At 41.2% G+C, this 25,244-nt stretch overlaps 2 protein-coding genes across 2 annotated transcripts; both read left to right on the top strand.

Annotated features, from left to right (window-relative positions):
- Nucleotides 1-680: 680 nt before the first annotated feature.
- Nucleotides 681-24,574, top strand: LOC310807629 (reticulon-3-B-like). Its single transcript, XM_083674180.1, has 7 exons — nucleotides 681-970; nucleotides 19,018-19,225; nucleotides 19,562-19,700; nucleotides 20,491-20,560; nucleotides 21,193-21,239; nucleotides 21,776-21,834; nucleotides 21,959-24,574. The coding sequence occupies exons 1-7, from the start codon at nucleotides 877-879 to the stop codon at nucleotides 22,005-22,007; spliced, it is 666 nt and encodes a 221-aa protein (XP_083530306.1). The 5' UTR covers nucleotides 681-876; the 3' UTR covers nucleotides 22,008-24,574.
- LOC310810252 (uncharacterized protein) lies at nucleotides 11,641-14,405 on the top strand (the record flags this gene model as incomplete). The annotated part of the gene is made up of 1 exon (XM_083677942.1): nucleotides 11,641-14,405. One exon carries the CDS (start codon nucleotides 11,641-11,643, stop codon nucleotides 14,398-14,400), a length of 2,760 nt encoding a protein of 919 aa, XP_083534068.1. The 3' UTR covers nucleotides 14,401-14,405.
- Nucleotides 24,575-25,244: the final 670 nt, after the last annotated feature.

The following is a 25,244-nucleotide window of genomic DNA, read 5'->3' on the forward strand; positions in this document are numbered from 1 at the left end:
AACATTACAACGCAATATTGATACATTGTTACAAAACGGAAAATGGACAACTCTAATGGTAAACAATATTATATAACGAAAACGAGGCGTGTGTACCTGCTCTGCGATGAAATTACTCAATAAAATGCTCGCGCGAAGCAATATTGTCTGTGTTGGCACATTTTAAAATACCTGTGCTTGTCCATAATATTTGAATAATCATTATTTTATTTTCAGATATCCACATTTATGCATGCTTGTGCTATACAATCTTGCAAACGGCTATCACGTTTTGGCATCTGCATGGCTCAGCAGAAACAGAATGCAACATTGAATACGTTTTTATTCCCAAGACTGAAATTATTGACAAAACCATGTCTGATCCAATAGTTCGATCATTATTTGACAAGCTACATATGTAATCATTTATGCCTATCCATAGATACCTGGTTTTATGGCACAAATTAATAATTTCTGGAAATAGGCAGATGCTGCATATTAACATGTATTCTAACTAAGCAATATGCATTAAGGCTATTATGCTTACTTTGACATATAACATGGTGAACTTTCTGGTTGTCTGTAAACCATAACTCCAGGCTGTAAACAGAGCTATAGCCCTTTAAGTGAACGAACGTCAATCTCTCACCCTGAAGCGATTCCCCTCCCTTCTAACTGCCTGCCTTGTTTCGTTCTCTCGAGCGAGTTCCACAGTGAAATAGCGCTACAGTGCTTGTACGTGCGCGAAGGTGCACAAGCTCGGCGACACTGCGTCCCGCTCTTGGGGAATACGAGGAAAGTCGGAAGAAGAAGCAATTCGGAGGACAGCAACAACCGTAATAGGCTACATAAGTAATTTTCACTGCCACATCGCAGATATTTTGAAATAATAGGAAAATGGCAGATCCAATGACCCAGTCCGCCCAGATATCATCATCGCAGGGGCTTGCCGATGGACAGAACTCTGCTGCCAAAGACTCAAAAATATCCGGTAAGATAACTGTCACTCAACAGGAACGTTGAAATATTGAATTTTGTTAAAACTTTCTTAAACACAGGTGCGTATCGGATAGAGAAAGCCACTTGTAATATGACGGCCAAATACCAATTATTGTGAGGGCCTTTTTAACACTAAAAGAAAAGGACATATTTTACCCTTTTTGTCAATGCTGTTTGACCGCACTTGGAACTTTTTTCCGTCTTCTCGGGTCAGTAGGCAATGGCACTATGGCAGTAGGCCTATGCGCAAGTTGGGCAGGTACGGTAGTCTACAAGTCCACGTAAACTGATATTAGACAATCCACAAACAGTCTGTACAGAAAATACCAAACCCTGTGGGCTTATCGAACGAGACTACATTTCTACTGTAATCGTTCTAGAACACAGTTGGCTCGACATATACGCACGATTTGGAGGCATATCAAGCCACTCTCTTTTGATATGAAGCCACCGTGTTTTACGTGTAGGTCTATTGTTCCAATTGCTGCCTCCTAACCTTTGCTTTGACTCAACTTCTTGTTTAGTATCTGACAGGGGAGCAGTACAGGGTAACAAATGTTATTCCCTCATTGGGCCGTGGTGAAATGGCTACACGTTGCGGTGACGGTGATCTGCACTGCAGATGCATTGTTACTGGGCAACGACAAATGAAGGGAGGATCTCTTAAAGGCGCTATCCCTTTTTTGTCGTCGGTGAATCGTTTCGGCAATGGTAAACAAACCCATGCAAGGAAATTAAAGCGGCACAGTAAATCAATTTTACTAATCTCACCAAATTGTTAATCCAGTTCCATCCAATGCATTGGTTATGTATTGTCTGTTTTGCCTTTTTATTTGTCTAGTAGTTATTTGTGTGTTGGATGGTGTAGGAATAGAGATATAACAGATATATGGTTGTAGGTCTGTGAGTTTACAGAAAAACAAAGGGATGCACTATTGTCTCTGTGCATCTTCAAAGAAACGGACAGTTTATTGTTGATTAGGGCGGGGCTTTTCAGATTGATTAATTCTAATTTTAGCTAAGCGTTTTTCTGATGTATTTCCCCCACAGGCCTATTTTCTATTGTCTGTGTTACAGTATTATTGAAACTAAACTAATTCAATACATTTCACATATATGGATGCAATGTAATCATACAGTCAAATGATCTGACATAAACCTGTTTCAGACTAAAAAACAAGGCTTTTAATCCACAGCCATAGGTTTCATTACAAGCATGGTCAAATATAGTTTTCTATACTAGCATTTTAAAGGCATGCTCAAAACCCATTATCCCAATTATACTCAGGCTAATGCCTTCTGGACTAAACTGAACCCTAGTTTCCATTCCACAAAGTGGTTGTGTTGACAAAGTTGTTCAGCCAACCAACTATTACTTTGTCAAAGGGGTAGTACAATTAAGCAATTGAGATGAAATTGCAAGAAGATGTTCTTTAGATTGCCTTGCCTTTGCATTTTTCCCCCATTATTGCCCAGTGTGTTGTACCAGATGGTCTGACCAGTCTCTTCTTTCTCCACAGTCTAATATTGGGGTTGATTAACTAACCATTGTCTTTTTCCCATGCCACTTTTCTTTAAAATAATTGTGTAACCTCAGTCAATGAAACAGTTTATCTAAGGTAGAATGTCAAACTATGTTACAATGTACATAATAATGCTATGCATGGTGTCAAGGTGGAAACCTGTGTTTGGTTTACTGTTGCAAAGTGAGTACCGGTACACAATTATGCTCTTGCTTCCACTCACCTGCCTGTTTATAGTTTCCTTATTAAGTTAAAGCACTGACTGTAAAAACCAAAGCAGGTATTGAAGATGCATTATTCATGATCATCGGTCATTTATCAAAGCTGAACCCATTGCTTCACTGACTCTCAGGTTTCATAGGCTATAGACATTTGATCTGGTTATGCATCTGTTTTGAATGAGAATTGTCAAGATCACACATGGCCAGAGTAGAATAGTAGTTTGACAAAAATCAATTGGTTAAAACTACACTAAACGCATGGTTGACTAATGATCTCATCAGTTGAAATGCTGTACTTCAGTGAAAATGAAGTCAATAATCTGCTGGTTTCAAATGGAGAACATTCCGGTCGTCAGAAAGTGTGTAACAGTGAGCCTGCAGATAATATGGCCATGCTGCCATCAATATGAGAGTCTGGAGAGAACATGGGGTTCTTTTGGCTCCCTCTCTCTATCCCTAATTTTCTCCCTCTGCCTCTCTCTATGCCTAATTTTCTCACCCTCCTTATGGCTGGGGCTTGCGCTGACTATAACCTCTAAGATCACTGAATCGGGCTGAGGCAGCAAACTCACCCCTGGGGGTTTGGATGTCATGACTGGACGCTTCCAAGGATGGGACATACAGTGCGTTCGGAAAGTATTCAGACCCCTTCACGTTTTCCACATTGTTGTGTTATAGACTCAATTTAAAATGGATATAAATTAAAAGAATTTGCCATCAATCCACACACAATACCCCAGAATGACAAAGCGAAAACACGTTTTTTGAAAGTTCAAATTAAAATTGAAATACAGAAATACCTCATGTACATAAGTATTGAGACCCTTTGCTATGACACTCTTAAAATTATCTAAAATGCAAAAATGGCATCAACAAATCACTCAAAAAGTTGAATTGAGTCCATCTTAATGTAACGATTCATGTAATGTAATAGTTCATGTAATTTTGTAATTAATATCTTTGTTTTTATAGGGTCTCTGGCGTGACTTGGCCATGTAGTCTAGGCCCTTCCTGGACCATCGACCCCCCACGCCCCTCCCCCACATATACAACTAGACCCAATGGCATGGGGTCACATGGTGGCAAAGCATGTTCACTTCCTACTCGTGTCTGTCTATGAAAGATTTGACACAACACGACACATGGTGTTGGAAACATGAGCTATGAAGCCATGTTTAACCCGTGTCCTAGAAAGACCCTTTTCCAGAGCTATTCATTTTTAGCCAGGTTTTTCAGTGGAAGTATACTGCAAATGTCATTTGTATGTCAAATGTAAAATGTCAGTCAGCAAAAAGTTTAGTTCTTGTGCAGCTTTCGTTAGATAAGTGCCATTTTGAGGATGGGGTTTTGTAGACATGGGGAGATTACTTTTTTGTTCATATGTGGCTCACAAGCTTGTCCACCACAAAAGGTTTCAGGCAGTTTTGGAAATGTCAGTGAAAGCAGAATGCTGACTATGTTTGTGAGAAAGGGTGTAGGTGTGGCATATGGAGAGGTCGAAGTCTGGGCGAGTCTGAAACCAGGAATGCTGCAAAGCAAGGGCTCACCACCTGCCGAGCCTATCCGTGATTCATGTTGGGCAATGTCACTTCCTGATCAACCTGCTTGTGAATTTTTAATCCCTCTCAATGCTCAGGAATTCCTTGCCCATGTCCTCTTGGTGTTCCTGAACTGTGAGATATGAGAGAAAGGAAGAGCAAACCAGTGTACCTCCTGTTTTGATATTCATAGAGACTGTTAGACAATAGCGCTCTACAAAGGTTGCAATTGTGTTCTGGAAGATCACATGAGATTCGGATATAGAAGTGAGGCATAAAATGTGTCCATTTGCTAGGTTATATAATTCCCATTCAGTGAGTGTAATGTGGGTGCCTGGTTGGCATCGGGTATAGTAAACCATGGCAAAAAAATTGCATAGCTATTATTTTTGTGTGGTAAAATAGAATTAATGTTTTGTGTGATTTTTAAATGTTAGTAGTTATGTATTTGTCCCTAGTCTGTTATTGTCTTGCCTTTGCCTGCGTAGGAAACATTAAGTGCATGGACTAAATTGATAGTAGGTGTTTATGTGAGTATAATTGGTGGAACACTTGCATGGGGCTAGAATGATTTAAGTTAGCTACTAGTAGTGCTTGCCCAGTATAGCTTGTGACATATAGTACAGTTGATAAGGTTGGCTAGTGGAAGCCCCACCAGGCTACCACCCCACTAATGTCTTTCTTTGTTAATGTATAAAATGGGAAGGTAGGGGTGGGTTGTTATGGAGAGAGGAGTTATTTTCTGCCACTGTAGGATGTTCATTCTTCTGTCCTTTTTATTTTTTCAGATTCCTTTCTTTCCTCTTCGCCTGTATCTCTCATTCAGTCTCCTCAAGGCAAGTGTATGGTTCTCTTACGCTGCTCGCCTGCTCTCTCCTCTCTCCTCTATCTCTCCTTTTGTCTTCCTCTTCTCTCTCTTTCCTTCCCTCTCCTTCTCTTTTGCTCGCCTGCTGCTGTAATGCTCTCCATCCCTCTCTCTAGTGCCCCTCTCCTTGACCAAACCCAAGAAATTCAAATGGGGCTTCAAAGAAACCAGCAACTGGTCCTATCCACACTTAATACAATGATACTCAACCAACTCCTCGAACCCCTCCCCCCAAGAAACCCTGTAATGTTATCCCATCTGTTCCCAATGCTGCTGACCCTCTATGGCGGCACTAATTGTAACTTAGCTGGGCAGTGTTGCTCCTCCCTCTTTCAACAGTGTCTGACATTTGGAATAGAGTGGTAAAGTTGTTTAGTCAGATTGTAGTATGTGAATTTGCTTCCGGTTTAAGATGAAAAATCCAATTCATTTTTCCCATCAGGATCAAAACCACACTGTAAACCCCCAGGCATTGCTAACACAGATATATTGACTTAGGTGAACTTGAACATTTCCAAAAGTGTAGCCTACTCAAAATCTTGATGTGGTACTAACACAAACCTTGATGGGAAGTGAGGAGTACTTAACTTAAAAACGTAAGTTAACAAATGACCAACTTTTAAGCAAATGTAACATATTGGTTTTGAGTGACAATAGCTCTGTTGTATTTAGCACTCCTAGCAAAACAAAGTTTGTAAATTGAGCATTACTTTGCTAGTAGGTCCAACTTAAAATCAATCCCAGCATAATAGAACTAGATTTTTTGTAGTAAGTTAAACTTTTTAATGTATTTATTTATAAGTAGTTTCAGTAGTATCAAACAACAGATCTTTAAGTAATTGTAAACTTAATTTGTTTTGTGCCTCATAAAATATGTTACTGATTATTTGTGTTATAGATAATGAAATTCATCATTTAAAAGTAGCTTGCCTACAAATTCAAACTTTACTGTACAAGTTCTGTCATATAAAAAAAATACCACCCCAACAAAACACATGAACATGAGTGCAGATGTAATACAGTTAGAATCAAATAAGAACCAACATCACAGGTACATTGGTTAGTGAGATAATGCACCACAAAGAACAGAAATTCACTCTTACCCACAATTCCCTAGCAAATATGCAAATGTACTTCCTTCTGTTGCAAGGGCATTGTGGGTAGTTGTGAATTTCACTTCTTTCTGTTGCATTATCTCACTAACTGATGTACCTGTGTTGTTGGTTCTTGTTTGATTATAACTGTATTATGTCTGAGCTTATATTAATGCAAGTGTTTTGTTAGGATGGTTGGACTGGCACCCATTGGTGGGAAATGTGTGCAAGTCTATAGGTCCGGCCCTCCACTTGACAATTACAATAGCTAAATTAAGGTTCTTCATCTTAGAAGAAATATGTGGTACACTCAACGTTTTTAGTTTTTTTTTCTGTTGAGGGGCACCCTTTGTAGTACCTTTTTGGGTTCCATATTGAAACCTGTGGTAGGATCTATTGATCTGACTAAATGCATCAGCGTTTCGAGTATGATGTATTAAAATACTAGGACCTTAAATACTCAAAAATATTGACTATGTAATGTCACTCAAACACTAAATTATTTAGTAGAAATATCTAAGATTATTAAGTTCAATTAACTTCTAAATACCCATTTGTAAACCCAAAATATTCAATTATGTGTTATATAATTATTTTATCATATAATTCTTTACTTAACTCAAAACAGTGGTCCATTTGGGGTCATGTGACCCATATGGTTTGTGTAGGGACCACTATAACCTTTTTAAGTAACTGTACTCAACTAAAGTGAGTGTTTCCACAAAACAATTGAGTACAGTTAACACATCAGGGGTAATGAGTGTTTAGTGTGTGTGTTTAGTGTGTGTGTTTAGTGTGTGTGTGTGTGTGTGTGTGTGTGTGTGTGTGTGTGTGTGTGTGTGTGTGTGTGTGTGTGTGTGTTCAAATTGCTCATAAGTGTTGTGTTACACATGGGTGTACAGTTTGTTGTACTCTCTTTTCCGATTTGCTAGCGTTTGGTTCCGGTAACAGTTTCTCAGTTATTTTGTTTTTAAGTCAAAACCTGAAAATCAATAAGCTAACTTAAAGGTCCAGTATGTCGTCAATATGTAGTTTTGCGTGTTGTTGCCCTCGCTGGCCACACTCAAAATTTGAAAACTTGCATATGCTACGCTTTGATTTATCATGGCCATTTAGCACTATTTTAAAGCTAAAATCTACATACTGGACCTTTAAGGACTGTAGATAGCAAATTGAAAGACTAATCAAATGCTAGTTGATCAAGAAAACATACAGAAAACTGTAGGCCTATATGTTATACAACAAAATCAAATCCTGATGGGGAAAAATGAATGGTGGTCTTCATCTTGAACAGGAAGTAAATTCAACAAGCTCATATGAATTACATTCTGACGGCATGATTCTGAACTGAATAGAAACAAGACCTTCTCATTTATTATCTGGGAAATAGCCACCCTCATGCATGGCAAAGGGAAATCACTGGTGTTGGGGAGATCCAGAATGTTTAGGTTTAATACTGTGCACACTCTGCCAGCTGAGGCGTGATTTTGTTAGGCTTAACAGTTATAGAGTTTACAATTGTAGCATAGTCACACAGTCTGGCACTTGATATAGTGATGAATTCACCAAGCTAATTGCTACAGCAATAGATCCAGTGAACTATTGATGGTGAAACACTAGATGGCCTAATGCCTTATTCCCTATGGATTAGATTAGCATTAAACAGCATGGAATCACACTTGAAAAATAAACAGTTTACTGATAAAGAATAGCTTACACTAAAACAACCTGCTCGGTAGAGTGCATGTTCAAATTAGTTTAGTCATTCCCTAAGCACTCTCCCCCTCCAGCACCCCCTTCTGCTCCCTGTTCTACCACATCCTCAGAAACTTGACAAGACCTACAAATTAAAGATGTGAAAATCAAGTCCCCACAGAAAACGGCAATCTGATCCAATTCAGTCTTTACCGCCTGCTAGCATTATTTAGGTCAGCGACACTCACTGTAGGTCCAAGATAATCCCAAGATTGCCACCTTATTTTAAGAAAGCAGAGAGAAGTTCAAGTTCACTTTATGTGCGTGAGAGCAAAAATCTAAAAATGGATCAGGTTGGTGTCCCAGGAGGGCTCTGTCCTTGGATAGATGCCCCCTTCCCTCCAGCCCTATCTCTGGGAGCCCCTGCTCCAGTACCAGCACTGCACTGGAGGATGAGTGGCACTGGGGAGGGATCATCCGCTGCTCAAATGCCTGCTCCGGGTCTCAGCCTCAACCCTGGCTGCTCTCTCCACCTCTGCTTATGGCTTTTTAGGCTTTTTGCATGTCACCTCTGCTGGAGCTGAAAAGTAGGTTTTCTTTTATCAATGGTTTGTTTTTGTTTTTGTTTTTGGTGTATATTTCTAAACTGAAACACAATTTTGGTGGTACAGTTTTTAGAATAAACATTGTGTTGACACAGTAGGTAGTATAGAGATAATATTCAATTGTAGCCTGACTAGATGTCCAGAAACTGAAGATCTGTACTATGTAGTGCTAGGATATCACACTGAAAAACGTCATCTTATTGCATAGTGAGGGAGTTAGGCCTGGCTTGGACCTATTCCTTCCATCACTAATTGGAAATGACACAACCGTACCCAATGGTACCCAATTTGATCTCTCATCATACTGTGACTCCTCTGCTCTGCAGCAGACATATTTGACTAGATTTCTTGCTTTATGAATTTGAGCAATAACAGATTGTACCATAGGATTCAATACAAATACATGAGTGGAATGTATCTACTCATAGTGATCGTAAAAATGATTGAACTGATTAATATTCCTGCTCTGCGAAAGAAATCTGTCCCTTGTTAGTCCCCAGACATACTACTCAGGCATTTTATAGGGTCTCAGGCATGTTATGTGATGAGACATTGGCCTGGGCTTTATGATAGTCCATTTAAATTGGGATTAGTAAATTCGTGAAAGTTGAAGGTTAATGGTACTGTATTACTAGGCTGTTGATGTTTCATATGAGACACTTTCAAAAGGAGTTTTTCTATTGTTTTGGTCCTGTTATTAGTGATTCCAATCAAGGAGTGTTGGCTCTGTCTCTCTCTGGTTCATGCTCACGGTGCAGTAGTTCTTTTGGAATTTGTTTACTAGTGTCGAGCCAAAATACTCATTGCTTTCGGCTAGATGGAAAGTCCATTTGTGTGGCCTAGTTTGAACAATGTATAATAGCTCTCAATGGGAGGGTAGGCTGGGGGTCCAAACCAAGACAAAGCACCATGTCCCCAGTTTTGTGGTTTTAAGGTGGTTGTAGTCATGCTGAACGCAAGGCTTTCACTGGGGCAACAGATTTGTTTAGAAAGTATCTTGATGTAAGCTGTCATAGAGTTTATGAAAGTTTTTATATGATCTCCTATTTTGACTGATTCACATAAATGACCAGTCATTTATTTTCAGACAGACTGACTAATTTCTGGGGGAAAAATACACCGCATGTTGCTGAGATTTCTCTCAAAAGTAGGGGTTAAACCCTGGTTTGCCTCCTTGGGATTGGCTTGCAGGTCAGCTGACATGCATCTCCCAATATAGCTGCCAATTCTCCATTATGATCGCTTGACGCAGGGTGTTGAAAATGACGGGGGACCATTTGGCTGAAAAAAGATCATGTGATTAGTAGAGCAGTTGCTTGGAACATCTTGTGGACTATGCCCCCAGGATACCCGTGGCACTGCGTCATGTGAGGGGTGCCCTACCAGCCGGCCTCAAATGTCATCTCAGCTGTGGCTTGAGGAAATAGCAATGGATTAGCGCATGTAGTGATTTGATTGACAGCACAGGGAACATCTTTTATTTAGAGAGGGAGAGCACACACAGGCACAGGCATTGTCCACCTTGTTATCTTTGTTATGTTGCTGGGTCTTTCGCCGCTCTGTGGTTCAGTTACATCTTCCTGTTGATTAACAGAGCAGGACAGTAGAAGTGGACAGTCATGCCTGCAAATTGGCTCCTCTGCAGATGAGTCCTGTAAATCAATTACATTTAAATTCACTTCAGTTTCTATTGGTTATATTTTTGGCTCTGTGCAGTGCACTTTATTCATTCCAAGTATGAGTCATTCTAGTACATTTAAGATATTGAATTTGTGTTCAACTGCTTGATTAATACCGTACTTAATTGACGAGATTAGGTATGATGCACAAACATGATTATTGTAATGTCTGCATTACATTACTTGCGTAAATGCAAATCTGCAGAATTTTGGACCTGAGAAGATGTATTCCCATGAGGCGATGTCTGCCCTTGATATGTTGGGCTTTTGTTTAAATAGGAACAGGAACACATTAGGTAATAACATATTTTGCTGTATATGTTAAATGGGTCAATGTAATATAATGAAACTATTTTATACCACAGGCAGTCACTTGACCCTAACTATGGCTCATGAGTTAAGAGGGAGTGTTTATCCTTTGTGACCTTTGCTTCCAGACTTCTCTCGGCAGGTTTTGTCTCATCCCAGTTGTGTCACTTTCAGTTCTATGATATCATCCCCGTACTCTGTTAGGCTTCTCAAGATGGGAAGTGACTGCTTGGCAGTTCTCATGAAGTCATTGATAGTGCCCTGACAGAGCCCTTTGTAAAATGATGGGAAAGATTGAGTGTATTATTCCTTCCGATTTCCTCAGTTATGATAACATGGCAGGCTAGCAGCTTAACATACTGTTGTATATTTGGTTTTGGTTTTGCTGTCACAAAGCAGTCTTCCTGATTAAAAGATCCAGGGCACAGTCTATGCAGCTGTGCATCAAAATATATTCATTAAATGCAAGACTTTAATTTAAGTTCCCCAATACCTGTTTAGTAACACTGTCATTAGTGTAGTAACAATATACAATTTTGTTACACCGTAATTGGGTCATTGCATGGTATAGGGAGTTGAATGGTTTGATTTACCACACAAGTGGAATAAGCAACATTATTACTTATTCCACCTATGCAATAGCACAATTCACCCAGTTCCGTTACTATGCAATTACAAAGCCATAACTAATGTACTATATAACAACATGTTACAATGTTATTACTATAGTAAAGAGTTACTACACAGGTGTAGGGGTGGCAGACCAAAAGGGGATATGCAACTGTATTTAAAATGGACATGCTACCAAAGATACACTGTTCTATGACATAAATGTGATTTATGCAGTTTTGTTCTTTTGTTTGTAGCTGCTTCATTCAGACCATACAACCCATTTAACTATATTGCCTTATTGAGAATGCTCTTCAATGGCAAGAACCTCTAGTCTATAAGTCAGCATGCAGACTGACACTTTCATCCATTATTGCAGATATACCGTCCCATGCGATGCATGATTGCTTGGGCTGCTACACGATGGCTTCCGCTGAATAAACAGGAAGTGCATGGGAGATGAGTGTTTGTGATTTTTATTCCCTCCCCTCCTTTTCCTCCAAATTTCCTTCCCTCCCTGCATGATGGATGCAGACAAAAGGGTGGTCCTGGGCTCAGACAAGCCCTCAGAAGGCGTGGCCACCTCCCTTCGCTTTCTCTCTCAGCCAGGCTCGTTTTCACCCAGTAATTATGGGAGCGAAGCATCAGGGCCACCTGATGGAAAGCCAGATTCACCAATCAAGACATCTCCTGTGTCAGAGAGAATAAAGGCATTAGAAGCCCTCGCGGCGAAGAAAAAAGAGCCTGATAACTGGAACGATGGAGGTTTCCCTCACTTCAAAGAGCGCCATTATGAGAAGTCTCCAACTGAGGCACCTGCAGAGTCCACCCCAGCTTTTCAGATGAAAGGGGCCTCCACTGACCAGGAGTCACCTGAATCCCCCTTTGAGGTCCTAGGAGAGGCACAACGAGGGAGTGAGTTTGAAGATACTGCAGACTGGATGAGGGCTCACTTACCTCCTGTGCCTGACTTTGAAGACACAGAAGATAGAGGCAAACCTACTATAGTGTCAGAAAAGGATGGAAAATCAAAGGAGATAAAGGGGGCAGATGCAGTAGTACCAGATGTACCAGAGGCTTTTGTTGGTGTTCCTGATGCCTTCATGGACTACCCCATTGAACCTCCAAAACTGAAAGATCAATTCAGCGAGTCAGCGAAGCAGCCCAGCGTTGAGGAAGAGTCTGAATTTGACCTCAGCTTTTTACCAACTGCGTACATGTGGGATAAACAAGATAAAACTGATATCCAAGCGGCACCTGACCTTGACTCTGAGCTTGCTGCCTCTCCTGCCCCTCCTGCTGGTTTTGACTCCCCTTCTCCCCCTCCCTCCCCACCTGCTCCCACTGACTCTAAACAGAAGGCCTTAGAGACAAAGCAGGCCCCATGGATTGGTGACCTGGAGCCCCCAGAAGTAGTTGAAGTTGACAGCTCAGGAGAGTCAGATGACACCGTCATTGAGGATGCAGCCTCCAACCCTGCCCCCTCCACCCCTGCCCCTTCTTCCCTAAATGATACTACCCCTAAGCCTGCCCCATCAGTGTCATCCCTTCCCACTGGAGAAAAGGAGAGCCAGCCAGTTAAGCAAGAGAGGCTGCCAATGCAGGTCCCTACTATCAATGTTATTGAGACAGAGGAGCCAAATTATAGTGAGGAGGAGATGGAGTTGGAGGAGGAAGAGGAGGTGGATGAAGGTTATGAGGTTGTAAGAGACCCTGTCAAAGAGGTGTCAAAAAGCCCAGAGCCACAACCAGAGGGGACTAAAACTGAAACATCTAAAGTTCCACTATTGGAATCTGATTTCATGGAAGGTTACTCTCCTCCTTCCTCTCCTGTTGACTCTGATGCTGAATACTCACCCCAACACAAAATTCGAAAATCTGAATGTGATTCAGCTCACCAACAGTCAGCATCTACTGATGGGCAACAGAATGTTACTGCCTCAAAGGGCCCAAGTTCTGATGATTCACAGACTCAGTCTGAGAAAACACAGATTCCTAAAGAGTCCAATGAGATGTCTTCCCCCTTCACTGCCAAACCATTTGACAAAACTGAAGTTGACTTTCCAGACTATGATGATGAATGGTCAGATGATGCACAAGCTAGCATTGTTGAAACTAACTCAGCAAATGTTACCACTCAGGATCTTCCACCTCTCTCTGCATCCAAGTTTGAAGAGAAGCCAAATTCTGATATTAAAGTGGATTATATTGAAACGGCTGCCCTTTCAAAATCAAACTTTATGCAGGATGACATTACTGATAGATATGATAAACAATCTTTTGAGGATAATGATGGTGATACAATACCTCCCTTGGATGAAACCCTTGATAATAAAGATCTGAACTTTGACAATGTTTTTGAGCTTTCTCCCTCTGTTCCTACATCTCAGATCCACATTGAAACACTGCTTCCTCAAAATAATGCGACAGCCATACAAAATGACGTTCCAAAGGACACTGCAGATTTGGAGGATATTAGCTCAATGAATGAAGACGACTCCTTTCCCAAACCAGTTGGAGGCCAACCATCGCCAAGGGAGTTCCCAAAAGATCTGTTCTCCTCTTTCCAAAGTGAACCACTTGGCAGCCTGAAGGAGCCCATGACTGAGGTGAAAGCTAAGGATGACGTCATTGCAGATAGCATGGGTAACAGCAAGATCCTCCCATCACAGGAAGCTAGTGCAAAGACCCAGAAAAACACTCAAGCGGGTCACCATTCACCAGACACGACAAGTGACCCAGAAAGCATTGAGCCTGACTGTTCTGTTTCCGCTGCCACGGACAGTTTCGTAGAGTTCATGAGAGAGTGTCTCAAGTCACGGCAGGATGAAGAGCCAGAAGACCTCCGCCAAGGTCTCGCAGCCAAGGATGAGTACCCCAAAACTGGCGCTCCTTCCTCCCAAACCCCACCAGCCATGGTTATGGACCTAGAGCAGGAGCGTCTCACCATCAATGCTCTCAAAGAGCTGGGTAGCAGTCAGGAGGAAGAGGAAGACCTCCAGCCCAGTGTTAAGGCTCCATCAGCATATGACCAGGAGAAAAGTGACCTCAACGCTGCACCTAAATCTCAGCCTTCCTTTACCTCAAACCCTTCATCCCCCCAAAACAAGCCTGCTTCTGACAGCGTGTTTTCCAAAGAGGTAGAGGCCATCGACGTGTGGGTGGCCGAGGCCTACCATCTTGCAGAGCATGTCTTGGCAGCAATACTAACCCACTTGTCAGGTAACATGTCTTCCCTCTGGGCTTTATGCCTGCTAACCTCTCACGCAAGCACAGCACAATGACCCCACTCTCCCCCTCTCACTTGCACCTTTTCTCCCCGCCTGTGGTCCTATCCAAATTGTGAGTACACTAACTATAACACATGGTTGCACGTGTCTGAGAATGTTGAACACTTGATTTTGGTATCACTGTACATTAAGTTGCCCCTATACCTGTTTGTAACACTTTACTGTAGTAACATTGTAGTTGTATAGTTATTATTAGGTATGGTACGTATATGGAGTTGAGCGGTTTTGTATTATTACACAAGTGGAATAAGGTACAGTCCTTATTCCGCTTGTGTAATATCACAAACCACTCAACTCGGTAACTATACAATTACAAAGCAATAACCAATGTACTATGTTAGAGTGTGTTAATACAATGTTACTTGAATAAATACAGAGTTACTACACAGGTATAGTGGTAACTTAATGTACAGTGTGACCTTCATTTCTAAAGCCTAACTTTTTTCTTAATTATGCAGGGTTTGTGCTCAATAATGTCATGGCTATTTATTATGTACCTGACAAAGTTTTTCATGAGAGCCTTGTAAACCATGAGAGGTTGTAAAAGTCATAGTGACAAATCAAGTGCAGTTGTCACAAAGTCAAAGGGTCTAAATGCATTGTACTGTGTTGTGTGACCAGACATGAAAGCTGAATATAGTCTAAAATGATCCCCTCCCCATTTGAGGCTTTGACCCTGTCATACCCTGTACCCTCATACATGGTGGGGGGGGGGGGGGGGGGGGGTTTAAACATGCCATACTGGTGTCTCCTTGCAGTGGCTCTGGAAGTCAGGCAGTACAGTCGATCCCCAGTGTTGGGTTTCTGCTTTGTTGCAACTTTCCACAGCACACTGCACTGAGTGTGTAGGAGACGGTCATTCCAGATAGACGGCCATTTTGATGGAGCTACAGTTTACTTAATCTTTTATGATGACTATCATTACTATGAATGTCTGTTGGGTTGGTTATGACAAAAGCATGATCCGGCACAGTAGAGACTGAGAGGGGGACATAATGCAAAAATAATCTGATATCCATGAGCCATTGGGCCTCTCCTCTTATTGTGTGTGACAATTTGCACTGTAGGCTAGAAGGCAAAGTGCCAACATCTCTAATTAGGTAGATGTCATAAGAGCTTTTAGTGCCCCCATGTCCTTTTCATTCTTCTCTGGAGTCAAGGCACAGCGTTCTTCCCTCTCTCTGGAAAATGAATTGCTTTGAATATTTGATGTCTTCTTTTATCCGTTTTTGATTTTATGTTACAAATTAACTAATGAACCCTTCGGAAATGTTTAAATCTCAGGCTCCCTCTTTTACATATTGCATTTGCTGCGATTATAACATACCTTGTGATATGTAGTCCCACAAACATACAAAGCCACAACTTATAGATGTTGTGTAATCAGTTGATCTACTCAGAGGCAGGGTAGAGCCTACTAATTCATGTAGAGCCAGAGCAGCACCCCCAATATGCACCTCTTCCTATGCCCTCTCAGTGCAAATATGAAACCCAAACCCTGCACACTCTGGCTGGTATGCAGACGGAGTAAGGCGTGATGGATGACACATGCACTCAGCACGTACAACTCAACATGTGCTGCACCAACACTGGTCACACTCGAACTGTAGGTTGTAATTGAGGCCAACAGAAACTAGGGGAAAGTTTACGCTAGGAGTCATGGAGGGAATGATAATGAAGTAATACCGGTAACTGTTTGACAGATACTCTTTGAGCATAATGTTTAAAACGTTTGGGCAAGTATGAGATGTGAGTAGCCTCTATTATGAGTATCTCAATATCAGGTAAATAAATATCAATTAACTTTGTATGTATTATCATTAGGAGTTGTTGTGCGTATGGATGTTATTGTAAGAGTAGTGTACAGAAGTAGAAAGCATCAATTAGCTTAGCATAACTTTGAGGGCTATATCCCTCATTCTGTTATAGGATCTCTTTTACAATGCCCTGTTTCGCATTTGTACCTTGTGGTCTGGAGTCCTCTCCCACAGCCACTAACCACAATTCTATTTTAGTCATTCTCCGCAGTGCTGCCTCAAAACTCAGTAGGTTATTACTCCTGGCCAGGTGAGTTTACTTAAGTGGGTGAAGGCTACCTGTTTTAGTCAGCTGGTCTTCATTGTTGGCACTAATGCAGCGTTGTCATACCAGTTCTCCATTGGAGTTCCCAAACAAAAAATTGTCACAACTGGATGGTGATATGATTCAGTGATTCTCCTTTGGTGGAGTACATTTGCTGTTGCCAGGGAAGGCTTTTCTTTCTTTTGGCTAGTTAGAATGCTAGACTTACTGCCAGGCCTTTTAAAGATTAGTTCAAATCAGGCAGTCCATTTGCAGTGGAAGGTTTGTGTTAATCCTTTGTTTGTGTGGAGAAGGAGGAAGGGTGGTGTCAGTCCAAGTGGTTCATGTGAATACTTGAATCAGACTTATCCAGTCATGCCGACTTGTGTAATCATCTATGGTATTTGACTTGGTTAATAAAGCTTTTTGAGGGTTAGCTTTGCAGGAGTAAAACATTTACAGCCAGGCTGTGTTGTAATGGGGTCACACACAAATAGACCAGCACACACACACACACACACACACACACACACACACACACACACTGGCAGAGTGGTGCCTGTACCTTTAAGAGCCATGCACTGCACAGCGAGGTAGAAAGCAGGCCACTGCGGCTCTGCTGCCACTGGGACCCGTTGCTAGATCTGGGGCCTGTAACACAGAGAGAGAGAGAGAGGGTGGGAAGGAGGGAGCGATAATGAACGAGGGCCGTCAGCCCGGGCTGCCTCCCTGTGGGTACCAGCAAAGCATGCTGGGAGGGACTCAGACCCCTGCAGTGCTGGGAGAGGAAACCCCACTCATGCACTCATCAGCTCACCAGCCAGCATCAGGAACAATAGAGCGCTTTCTGAGTCCTCCTACACAACTGGTGCTGCTGATCTGTTATGATGAGTCTTGTAAACCTTTTTTTTTTATTACTGTTTTGAGCCACTGTTCACTTGAATTTATACATAATAACATTGCTACTCACTCTCCATTGTAGCAAATTTAGCACATCGATTACAAGTCATTTTGGAAAAATTCAATTTACAGCCGGGCAGGGTAGCGGTGTTTAGTAATGTTGAATTTTTTATTTGTTTAATAAAAGACAGGGTTGTTTGTGTATTGTATGATACTGCACTAGCATAATGGAAAAAGAGCAGTAGTCTGTGAATAATAATCTACCAAGTAAATTGTTACACAATATTCTCTCATTCACTAAACAACACAGAGTTGTTTATAAGTATGCTGATCATTAATACAGTTCATGTCTTCATAGATATTTGGATATCTATTGTATTTATGGTGGGCATGAGCACTTGAATTGGAATTATTAACAACTATGCAGTTTCATTGCAATTTGATAACATACTGTTATAACAGGATAAACAAGATAAGTCTGATTGTCTCATGGTTTTTCTTGTCTACACAATTTCATAAGTGATGTGCAGCCCATGATACATTTATTTTCACAATTAGTAACATTTAACCACAGCACAGCTGATACAAGCTGATAACATATGGTGATATTAATCTTAGTTGCCCTATATTTACATAACTCGCCTGCGGTTCGTGCCATGCTAGATCTCCTCAGTGTCTGTTTTTGACCAGATGATATGGTGCTTGCATTGCCTGTATTACATGAGTTTGAGTGTGAGTCACAGCAGAGTTGGGTAATGGTGGGCGAACAGTGCCAGGCACCTCCCACCCTGTGTGTGTGTGTGTGTGTGTGTGTGTGTGTGTGTGTGTGTGTGTGTGTGTGTGTGTGTGTGTGTGTGTGTGTGTGTGTGTTAAGGAGTATGATCAGTGAACACCAATCAGTGTAAGAGAGAGTGAGATAAAGATGGAGCTCTAGCACAGGGGTAGAAAGAATTGGGGAGGGGGAGAAGGGGCATCTCTGTAAGCACTTTTCTTGGGCGAAAGCCCAGCCTGCCACCTTGGTGTCTGAAATGGAGAAAAGAAAAAGTAAATGCAAACAGAAATTCTCTATGGCTGCAATAATGGTTCCTCTGTGGGGTTGGAGAGGAATGGGAGGGGTGTGTATGCCGTGTGCACCCGTAATGGGCCGAAACGCACAGGCTTGAACTCCCCCAGAGGCATATTCCCACGTGGAGAGTCAGCCATTTACACAAGGTTTCTTTAAATGCCCCCTTTTACATGCAAAGGAGGAGGAAGGCCTCTTAAGAGCACCATAACAGCGTTACACAAGAGCACTGTATAGAGTCTATCAATTCTGCATGTGTGATTCCTTACAGACACACACAAACATGCACAGGGCAGCTAAAGCAATATGTATTTGTTATTCTTAGACTCAAGTTGCCTAAGGGGAATGTGATGCAATTATTTCAGTTTTTGGAGGTTGGAGATCAAAATTATCGTTTAATCTTGTTTCTTGTGGGATTTTATATCAATAAGTGATATTATTTCTCTCCTATTTCCCCCCCAAAATCCATCCTTTCCATCCATAAACAACACTCACTTTCTTTACACATAATATTGCGCACACACACACACACACACACACACACACACACACACATTCTCCTCCACATCTCTTTCCACCCTCTCTAGTGAAGGAGCTGGTGCACTGGCGGGACCCCAAGAAGTCGGGCGTGGTTTTCGGCCTGTCCATGCTGCTGCTGCTGTCCCTGGCGGCATTCAGTGTAATCAGTGTGGTGTCCTATCTGCTACTGGCCCTACTCTGTGTTACTATCACCTTCCGCATCTACAAGTCTGTCGTCCAGGCCGTTCAGAAGTCCAGTGATGGCCACCCCTTCAAGTAAGAATCACACCACACCACATGGTTATCCAGGCACATTGGATAGGATTATGAAACAGCATAACCCCAGCCTGAGTGAATTTTTTTTTTTGCTGGTTTTATTAATAGAACAACCTTTATGGTAGTGCCAGAGCCTTAGGGGGGCTCATTTCAGTACAGCCCAGTCAGACAGAGGACTTACTAAGACTTGTATCTTAGTCATATACGCCTGAACACAAAAGCTGGAACCAAAAAAGGAAAACAAAACGATGGGGTGAAATGATTAAATGGAGGGTTGTTAGCTAGTGATGAATGTGTAGCAGGTTATACTGATTGCCTGTTCTGTTTCCACTGCAGAGCTCTGATGGAGAAGGATGTCAGCGTTCCCCCAGAGACCTTCCGCAAGCACGTGGACGTCTGTCTAACCTACATTAACTGTGCCCTCAAGAAGATGAGCCGCCTTTTCCTGGTAGAGGATCTAGTGGACTCCCTAAAGGTGGGTCTCTCTGTCCGTCAGTCCTTTCACCCCTGTTTCTGTCTATCACGGAGCACTGATCCATTTAGATAGTCCCTCTTGCTAGTGTGCGTTCGTGTGTAAGCCTCTTCATCACTAACCCTGGTTAGGTTATATAGCAGTGAAACCCTATTGAAAACCCTAAAGCAAGACAGAGATCTGTTGGAAAGCTCCTCATCATGTGATGGTGAGAGTAACAGAGCTCATGGTATGGCATGCTTCTGTGCATCGGTGAGTGCAGACGCTACACAGGCCCAGGATTAACACAGCTATCAGATAGCTGACCCAGAATATAGCTCTGCAGAATGAGGGAATGGGAAGGGAGGGGAGAGGAGAGGGGAGAAGGGAGACAAGAGGGGAAAGCCACTGCTAGTGTACCACTTCATTATAGCCCAGCAGCCAACCAGACATACCAACCATCAGACCAAATCGACTGTCGACCCCACAAGCACCCAAGCAAGGATAATAGTCCTCCAGTAGTTCTGCTCTCCAAGCCTATTAAATCATCATTCCACCCCCACCCCCAACCCTCCTCCACTGAGAATGAATTTCATGGGTTTGAACCAGAGTTGCATTCAATGCAACAATACAGACTGTTCATATAGAAATATATGTAAACAACATTGTTCTTTTACTTGTAAAATAGTCATGTCAGCTCTGTACTGAAGATGACGTGTCTATCTTCAGCGGTCTTTGATTTTCACCCCTCTGAAAAGGCCTGAGGCTTCCAGTGCTCTCACTAAACACATGCTTGTTTCCCTTTTCCTCACAGCTGGCTGTGGTGATGTGGCTGTTGACCTACGTAGGGGCTGTCTTCAACGGAATCACCATCTTCATCTTGGGTAAGAATCTATGACCTGGTTTGGACAGCTGAGTCCTGAAGGGGATGGGGTTTGAATCACACCAATCATGTCCTTCCAGTGGCTCCTCTGACACAACCCATGATTGATATCATTGGACACATTTTGGTAAAGGAAGTGAGGTCATTGTTCAGAGAATGTGCAGAAAATGTATCATTAAACAACTGAAGTATGAAATGAGTATGAGGGATGATATGCCATTTGGCAAGTATCAGGATTCATTCATCTAGATGCTTATTTGTTTTGCGTTTCTATCACAACTGTTATAAGTAACAGTAAAAGGCATTGTTAAGAAACTGGCCAATGCAATGAGACTAGAGTGGCCTCTAGGTATTGTAGGCTAAGCCTGTCACGCTTGGGCAAGTCCAGTGGTCCCCAAGATGGATGATCTAGTTTGAGAAGTCACAGGCAGTGCCATCATATGTGCCGCTCTTTAAACCAACACTACCCAATGGCTGTTGACATTTTCCAAACAAAGTGGGTGCCTACACCAGCCCTAATCTACAGCACATTTGCACTATGAAAATAACATTGTTATAACAATGTACTGATGGTTATACTTGACTTTGTTAATCAAATGTTTTTTGTTTTTCTTATCTTTCTCTCTCCTCTAGCTGACATCCTCCTTTTCAGTGTGCCCCCAATCTATGAGAAGAACCAGGTGAGGGCCTGACCTTTTGACCCCCTGACATCATCGAAGCGTACATTATATGAGACATGGGGATGGTGAATCATTTGAACTACCCAAGAGTGGTGATGACATCACTGTTCTTGGGGATGAGCAAATCAACGCTAACAGTCCCTTTTGAGTGACCTCACCAGATGACAGAGCTCTTCTGTGTTGTTGGAGATTATTTGCATCCTTATCCTCATCATTGGTCAAAGCTCATTGAAGATGCAAAGTCACTTTAGTGTCACCATAACAAGTTGCCTTTCGGTGTCAGACTGAATATTCATTACCTTTTAATAAACTAATTTTTCAATGTTCCCTAATCAATGGATTGTGTTACAATGTCCTGAAACCTGTTGTAAAAGTCATGGCACCTGATCTCTAATGTTTTATCTCATGACTTCTAATCTGGGATGAACAATGGGGCATTATTCTATTTTAGTCATAACAGATCTGTTTTGACCCAGAAGAGCTCTGTCTAACACATCATAACATTACAACTGACTGTTCCACTCTCTCCTCCCCAGACCCAGATTGATCACTACATTGACATTGCACGTACTCAATTCAACACCACAGTCGCTAAGTAAGTGATCTCTACCAATGTTGGTTGTATCATACTGTAGATCATAATATGTACCTAAACTATTTGAATGTATTTGTAAATGTGTGATGAGACCAGTTACATTTGTTTGCTTTTACTTTTCCAGGTTGCAGGAGAAACTCCCTGGAGCCGTGAAGCGAAGCAAAACTGAATGATCGGTCCCCTGACCACGTTGTTACCACCACCATCATCATCACCACCATCATCATCATCATTGTCATCATCATCCCACCTTATGCCCCTTCGTCTCCCTTCCTCTGTCCAGGTCCGCCAACCATCCTACCTTTTCGCACTTAACCAGCTAGTAGAAAAAAAAAATCAGAGCTATTCAATGTAAACCACGCAGCTTAACAACGAGCATTAAAAAAGATCTGCACGTGTCTCTAGCAGAGAAAGTGATGTAATGCCATGACTGGATGCCTGTCTTTGGCGCCCTCAATGAGGCAGGGTCAAGTGAACTAGACTGAATCTATGGCCTGGTTGTGTAGTGTACAGTAGGTGGAGGGTGTATCATTGACAGTAAGGACGGGTGTGGGTGTTTGTCTCGCATAAAAGCAAATCTATACTTTTAACTATACACTTTGCTGAAAGTAAAACAAAATAATTTTAAAAAGTAGAAAAATAAAAGTTAACAGAAAAAGGTTTTGGGTGTATTTGTGGCTCATCTTCGCCTGCTCTCAATGGCAGTTGTATGGATTAAAAAAGACAAGTTTGTTTGGAACATGGTACTGGGATTTTTCTGTTACCGATTGGCCTGTCATTGAGTTATTGTGTTCTGTTCACCTTAAAGGCACTTATGTATGTAATGTTTCTGCAATGCACTGAACATTTTGCTTTTTAAAATCCCACGAGCAGGTTGAATAAAAAGGATTGGAACACTGAGCCAGCCATGATAATTTGGTCTAGTTCACCCTGTTTGATTGGATGCATTATTAAAATGTCTGGCTCTCTGCTATATGGAAGAAGTGAGCAGCGCTTTTCATAAAACAATCCCTCTTATAGCAGTCATTACTCGTTTTTGTCAACATCAATGTCAAAGTCTCATTTCCATCTGTACATTTCTATTAATATTATTATTACTACTATTATTGATATTATTATTATTATTATTACTTCTAGGATTGCTGCTTTGACTCCCCTATAGCTTCATAAAGGCTTCATAAAAGCTCCATAATGTAACACTCAACTTCTCGAGGAAGACCATTTGGGATACTATATTTTTGCGGTCAAAGGCGTTTCCTGTTTGGAAAGTAGGAGTAAGAAAGACAGAAAGTACGATAGAACTGGGAAGTGGGTCAAAGCTGTTATAAGGGTGTTATAAGGGTTTTGTTTTTTGTTCTTTTTTTCATTGAACGCCATAAAGCGCATGTCATTGCCTAAGCTGGAAACATATTCTCACCCTTTTATATAGGCTGTATCATATTGTTAACCCTTATTTGTTTATAAGATAAATATTATTCGTGATTGCTTTATTGGTGTTTTGATTTCAATAAAAACCATGGTCATCTATTTTAGGGCTACTGTTACATCTGTAATGGCAAAGTGTCTTTGAAAGGGATTTAGAGGCAAATTAATATGAAAAATGCATACTGTTCCATCTCCTGCTGTGATCATGAGTATATATTGTGCCCAGAGTAAGTTTGCACGTCATTTGTCATTTTAGTGCAATCCTTGTAACATAGGAAGGGTGATCACTAAAACTGAAACATTACTGTTGTAATGTTGACAATGATCCTTCTCAGATTGCCTCTCAAAGTGTCAACTACTACTACTACTACTACTACTACTACTACTACTACTCAAATGTCTGTTAACTGCTGAAATAAGGTTTCCCCTGCAACATTGATAGAACATTCCTACCCATGCATGCAAACCACAGTTGTTCATGTTGGCAACTATGATATCAGGTGGTGAGAATTGCTTCAGAGATGAGTAGCAACAATGCTTGGTTTTCCTTGTGCATGTGTCTATATCAACCCTTGTGGCAGTTCACCAAAGCCATTGACACGTTATCTACCACTTTGTGGGGGTTAAGTCTACTCTTGTGTTCATACCATAACCACCCTCAATTCATCAACTCAAGCTATTGTACATGTGTTTGTACTGGATGTTTGGTTTTCACACACAGGCACACACTCGCTCCAACACACACACACTCACCCACAGTTGAACGTATCCAATGTCTGTAAACCACTGTGTCCTTGTGATGCTGGACTTACAGAACATTTAGTCACCATGACCTCACAAGTGTGGCGCTTTTAAGGAGTATGGTGTTCCGGTGGTCAGGCTTTTCATAGGCGTTTCACCTTTTGAAATCTTTTCAATAAAAACAATGCTACCTATCATGTTATGAATAGATACTACAAACCTCTTTCTTTAGATACAGTGTCTTAGACAGTACTTTATTCTCCAGAGTGTAATATACTATATACATCTACATGCACATATTTAACTAGTCTCGTTGAAGCATGTTGCTCTCCTTTTTCTGTTAATCTTATTTTTGTTGGGGTAAGGGGTGTGACAGGAGTCTTTTTCTTTGGCATTCTTTTTTTTTGCTTTTGACTCTATTGGTAACTAGATGTGTTAACTAACATCTGAGCTTTGTTAGCAATTATTTTAGTTCATATTTTGGGGCTTTGGAAAAAATGTTACAAAAAGACAGAAAAAAATGTGGTGCCTGTACTGATGTCAAAGTGAAATTAATAAAAATTATGTCAAAGGATGTGTTATGGTGGTTATCTGTGGTCTGCTTTAGCTTAACTTTGACAGAGTAAACACATCAACATGTTTGAACCATGGGCACATTTGGCATTACATTTTGAATCAAGATTAAACCACATAAACAAATAAGATTGAGTTCAATGTTTACCGTCACTGTTTTTGGTGAGAGGATTATACTAATGATAATAAAGTAGTTACTTTTAGATACAGACATGGCAAACCCAATCATCAATGATGTTACCAGCATGTGTTACAAAGTAACAGTGAGCATCTATTCAGTTTATTCTAAACTGAACATTTAATATAATTATTTTTTTTAGGAGTTGAAATAAATTAAGCCAATTTTGGCCAGAAAAATCCCTGAACCCATTCCCAACAATAAACAATAATACATAATTGTGATACTTTTTTTATTACAAGGATCATCAACAAGAGAATGCATATCTCAATCAACAACGTTACTATGTACATATGAAATGTAAGGAGTGGACAACTGAAGACATGATGATAAACTAAGAGAAGGGATGAGTCCCATAAGAAACATCAGGTCAGCAGACCATAGCTTGTATCCCTGCCAAAGCCATCAGAGTACCACCGAAGAGTCCTTTATTGTGTCCCCTTTACATATACATGCATACATACATGCAGAACATACATACATACAGTACAGA

The sequence above is a fragment of the Argentina silus genome (assembly GCF_951799395.1).
Source record: "Argentina silus genome assembly, chromosome: 1".
NCBI lineage: Eukaryota > Metazoa > Chordata > Actinopteri > Argentiniformes > Argentinidae > Argentina > Argentina silus.

Bases quoted from the DNA above. Each gene is read 5' to 3' on its own strand.
- LOC310807629 (XM_083674180.1), top strand. From the start codon at position 877: ATGGCAGATCCAATGACCCAGTCCGCCCAGATATCATCATCGCAGGGG. The intron at 20,561-21,192 runs GTAAGAATCTAT...TCTCTCCTCTAG, and splicing joins AATCACCATCTTCATCTTGG to CTGACATCCTCCTTTTCAGT. The intron at 21,835-21,958 runs GTAAGTGATCTC...TTACTTTTCCAG, and splicing joins TTCAACACCACAGTCGCTAA to GTTGCAGGAGAAACTCCCTG.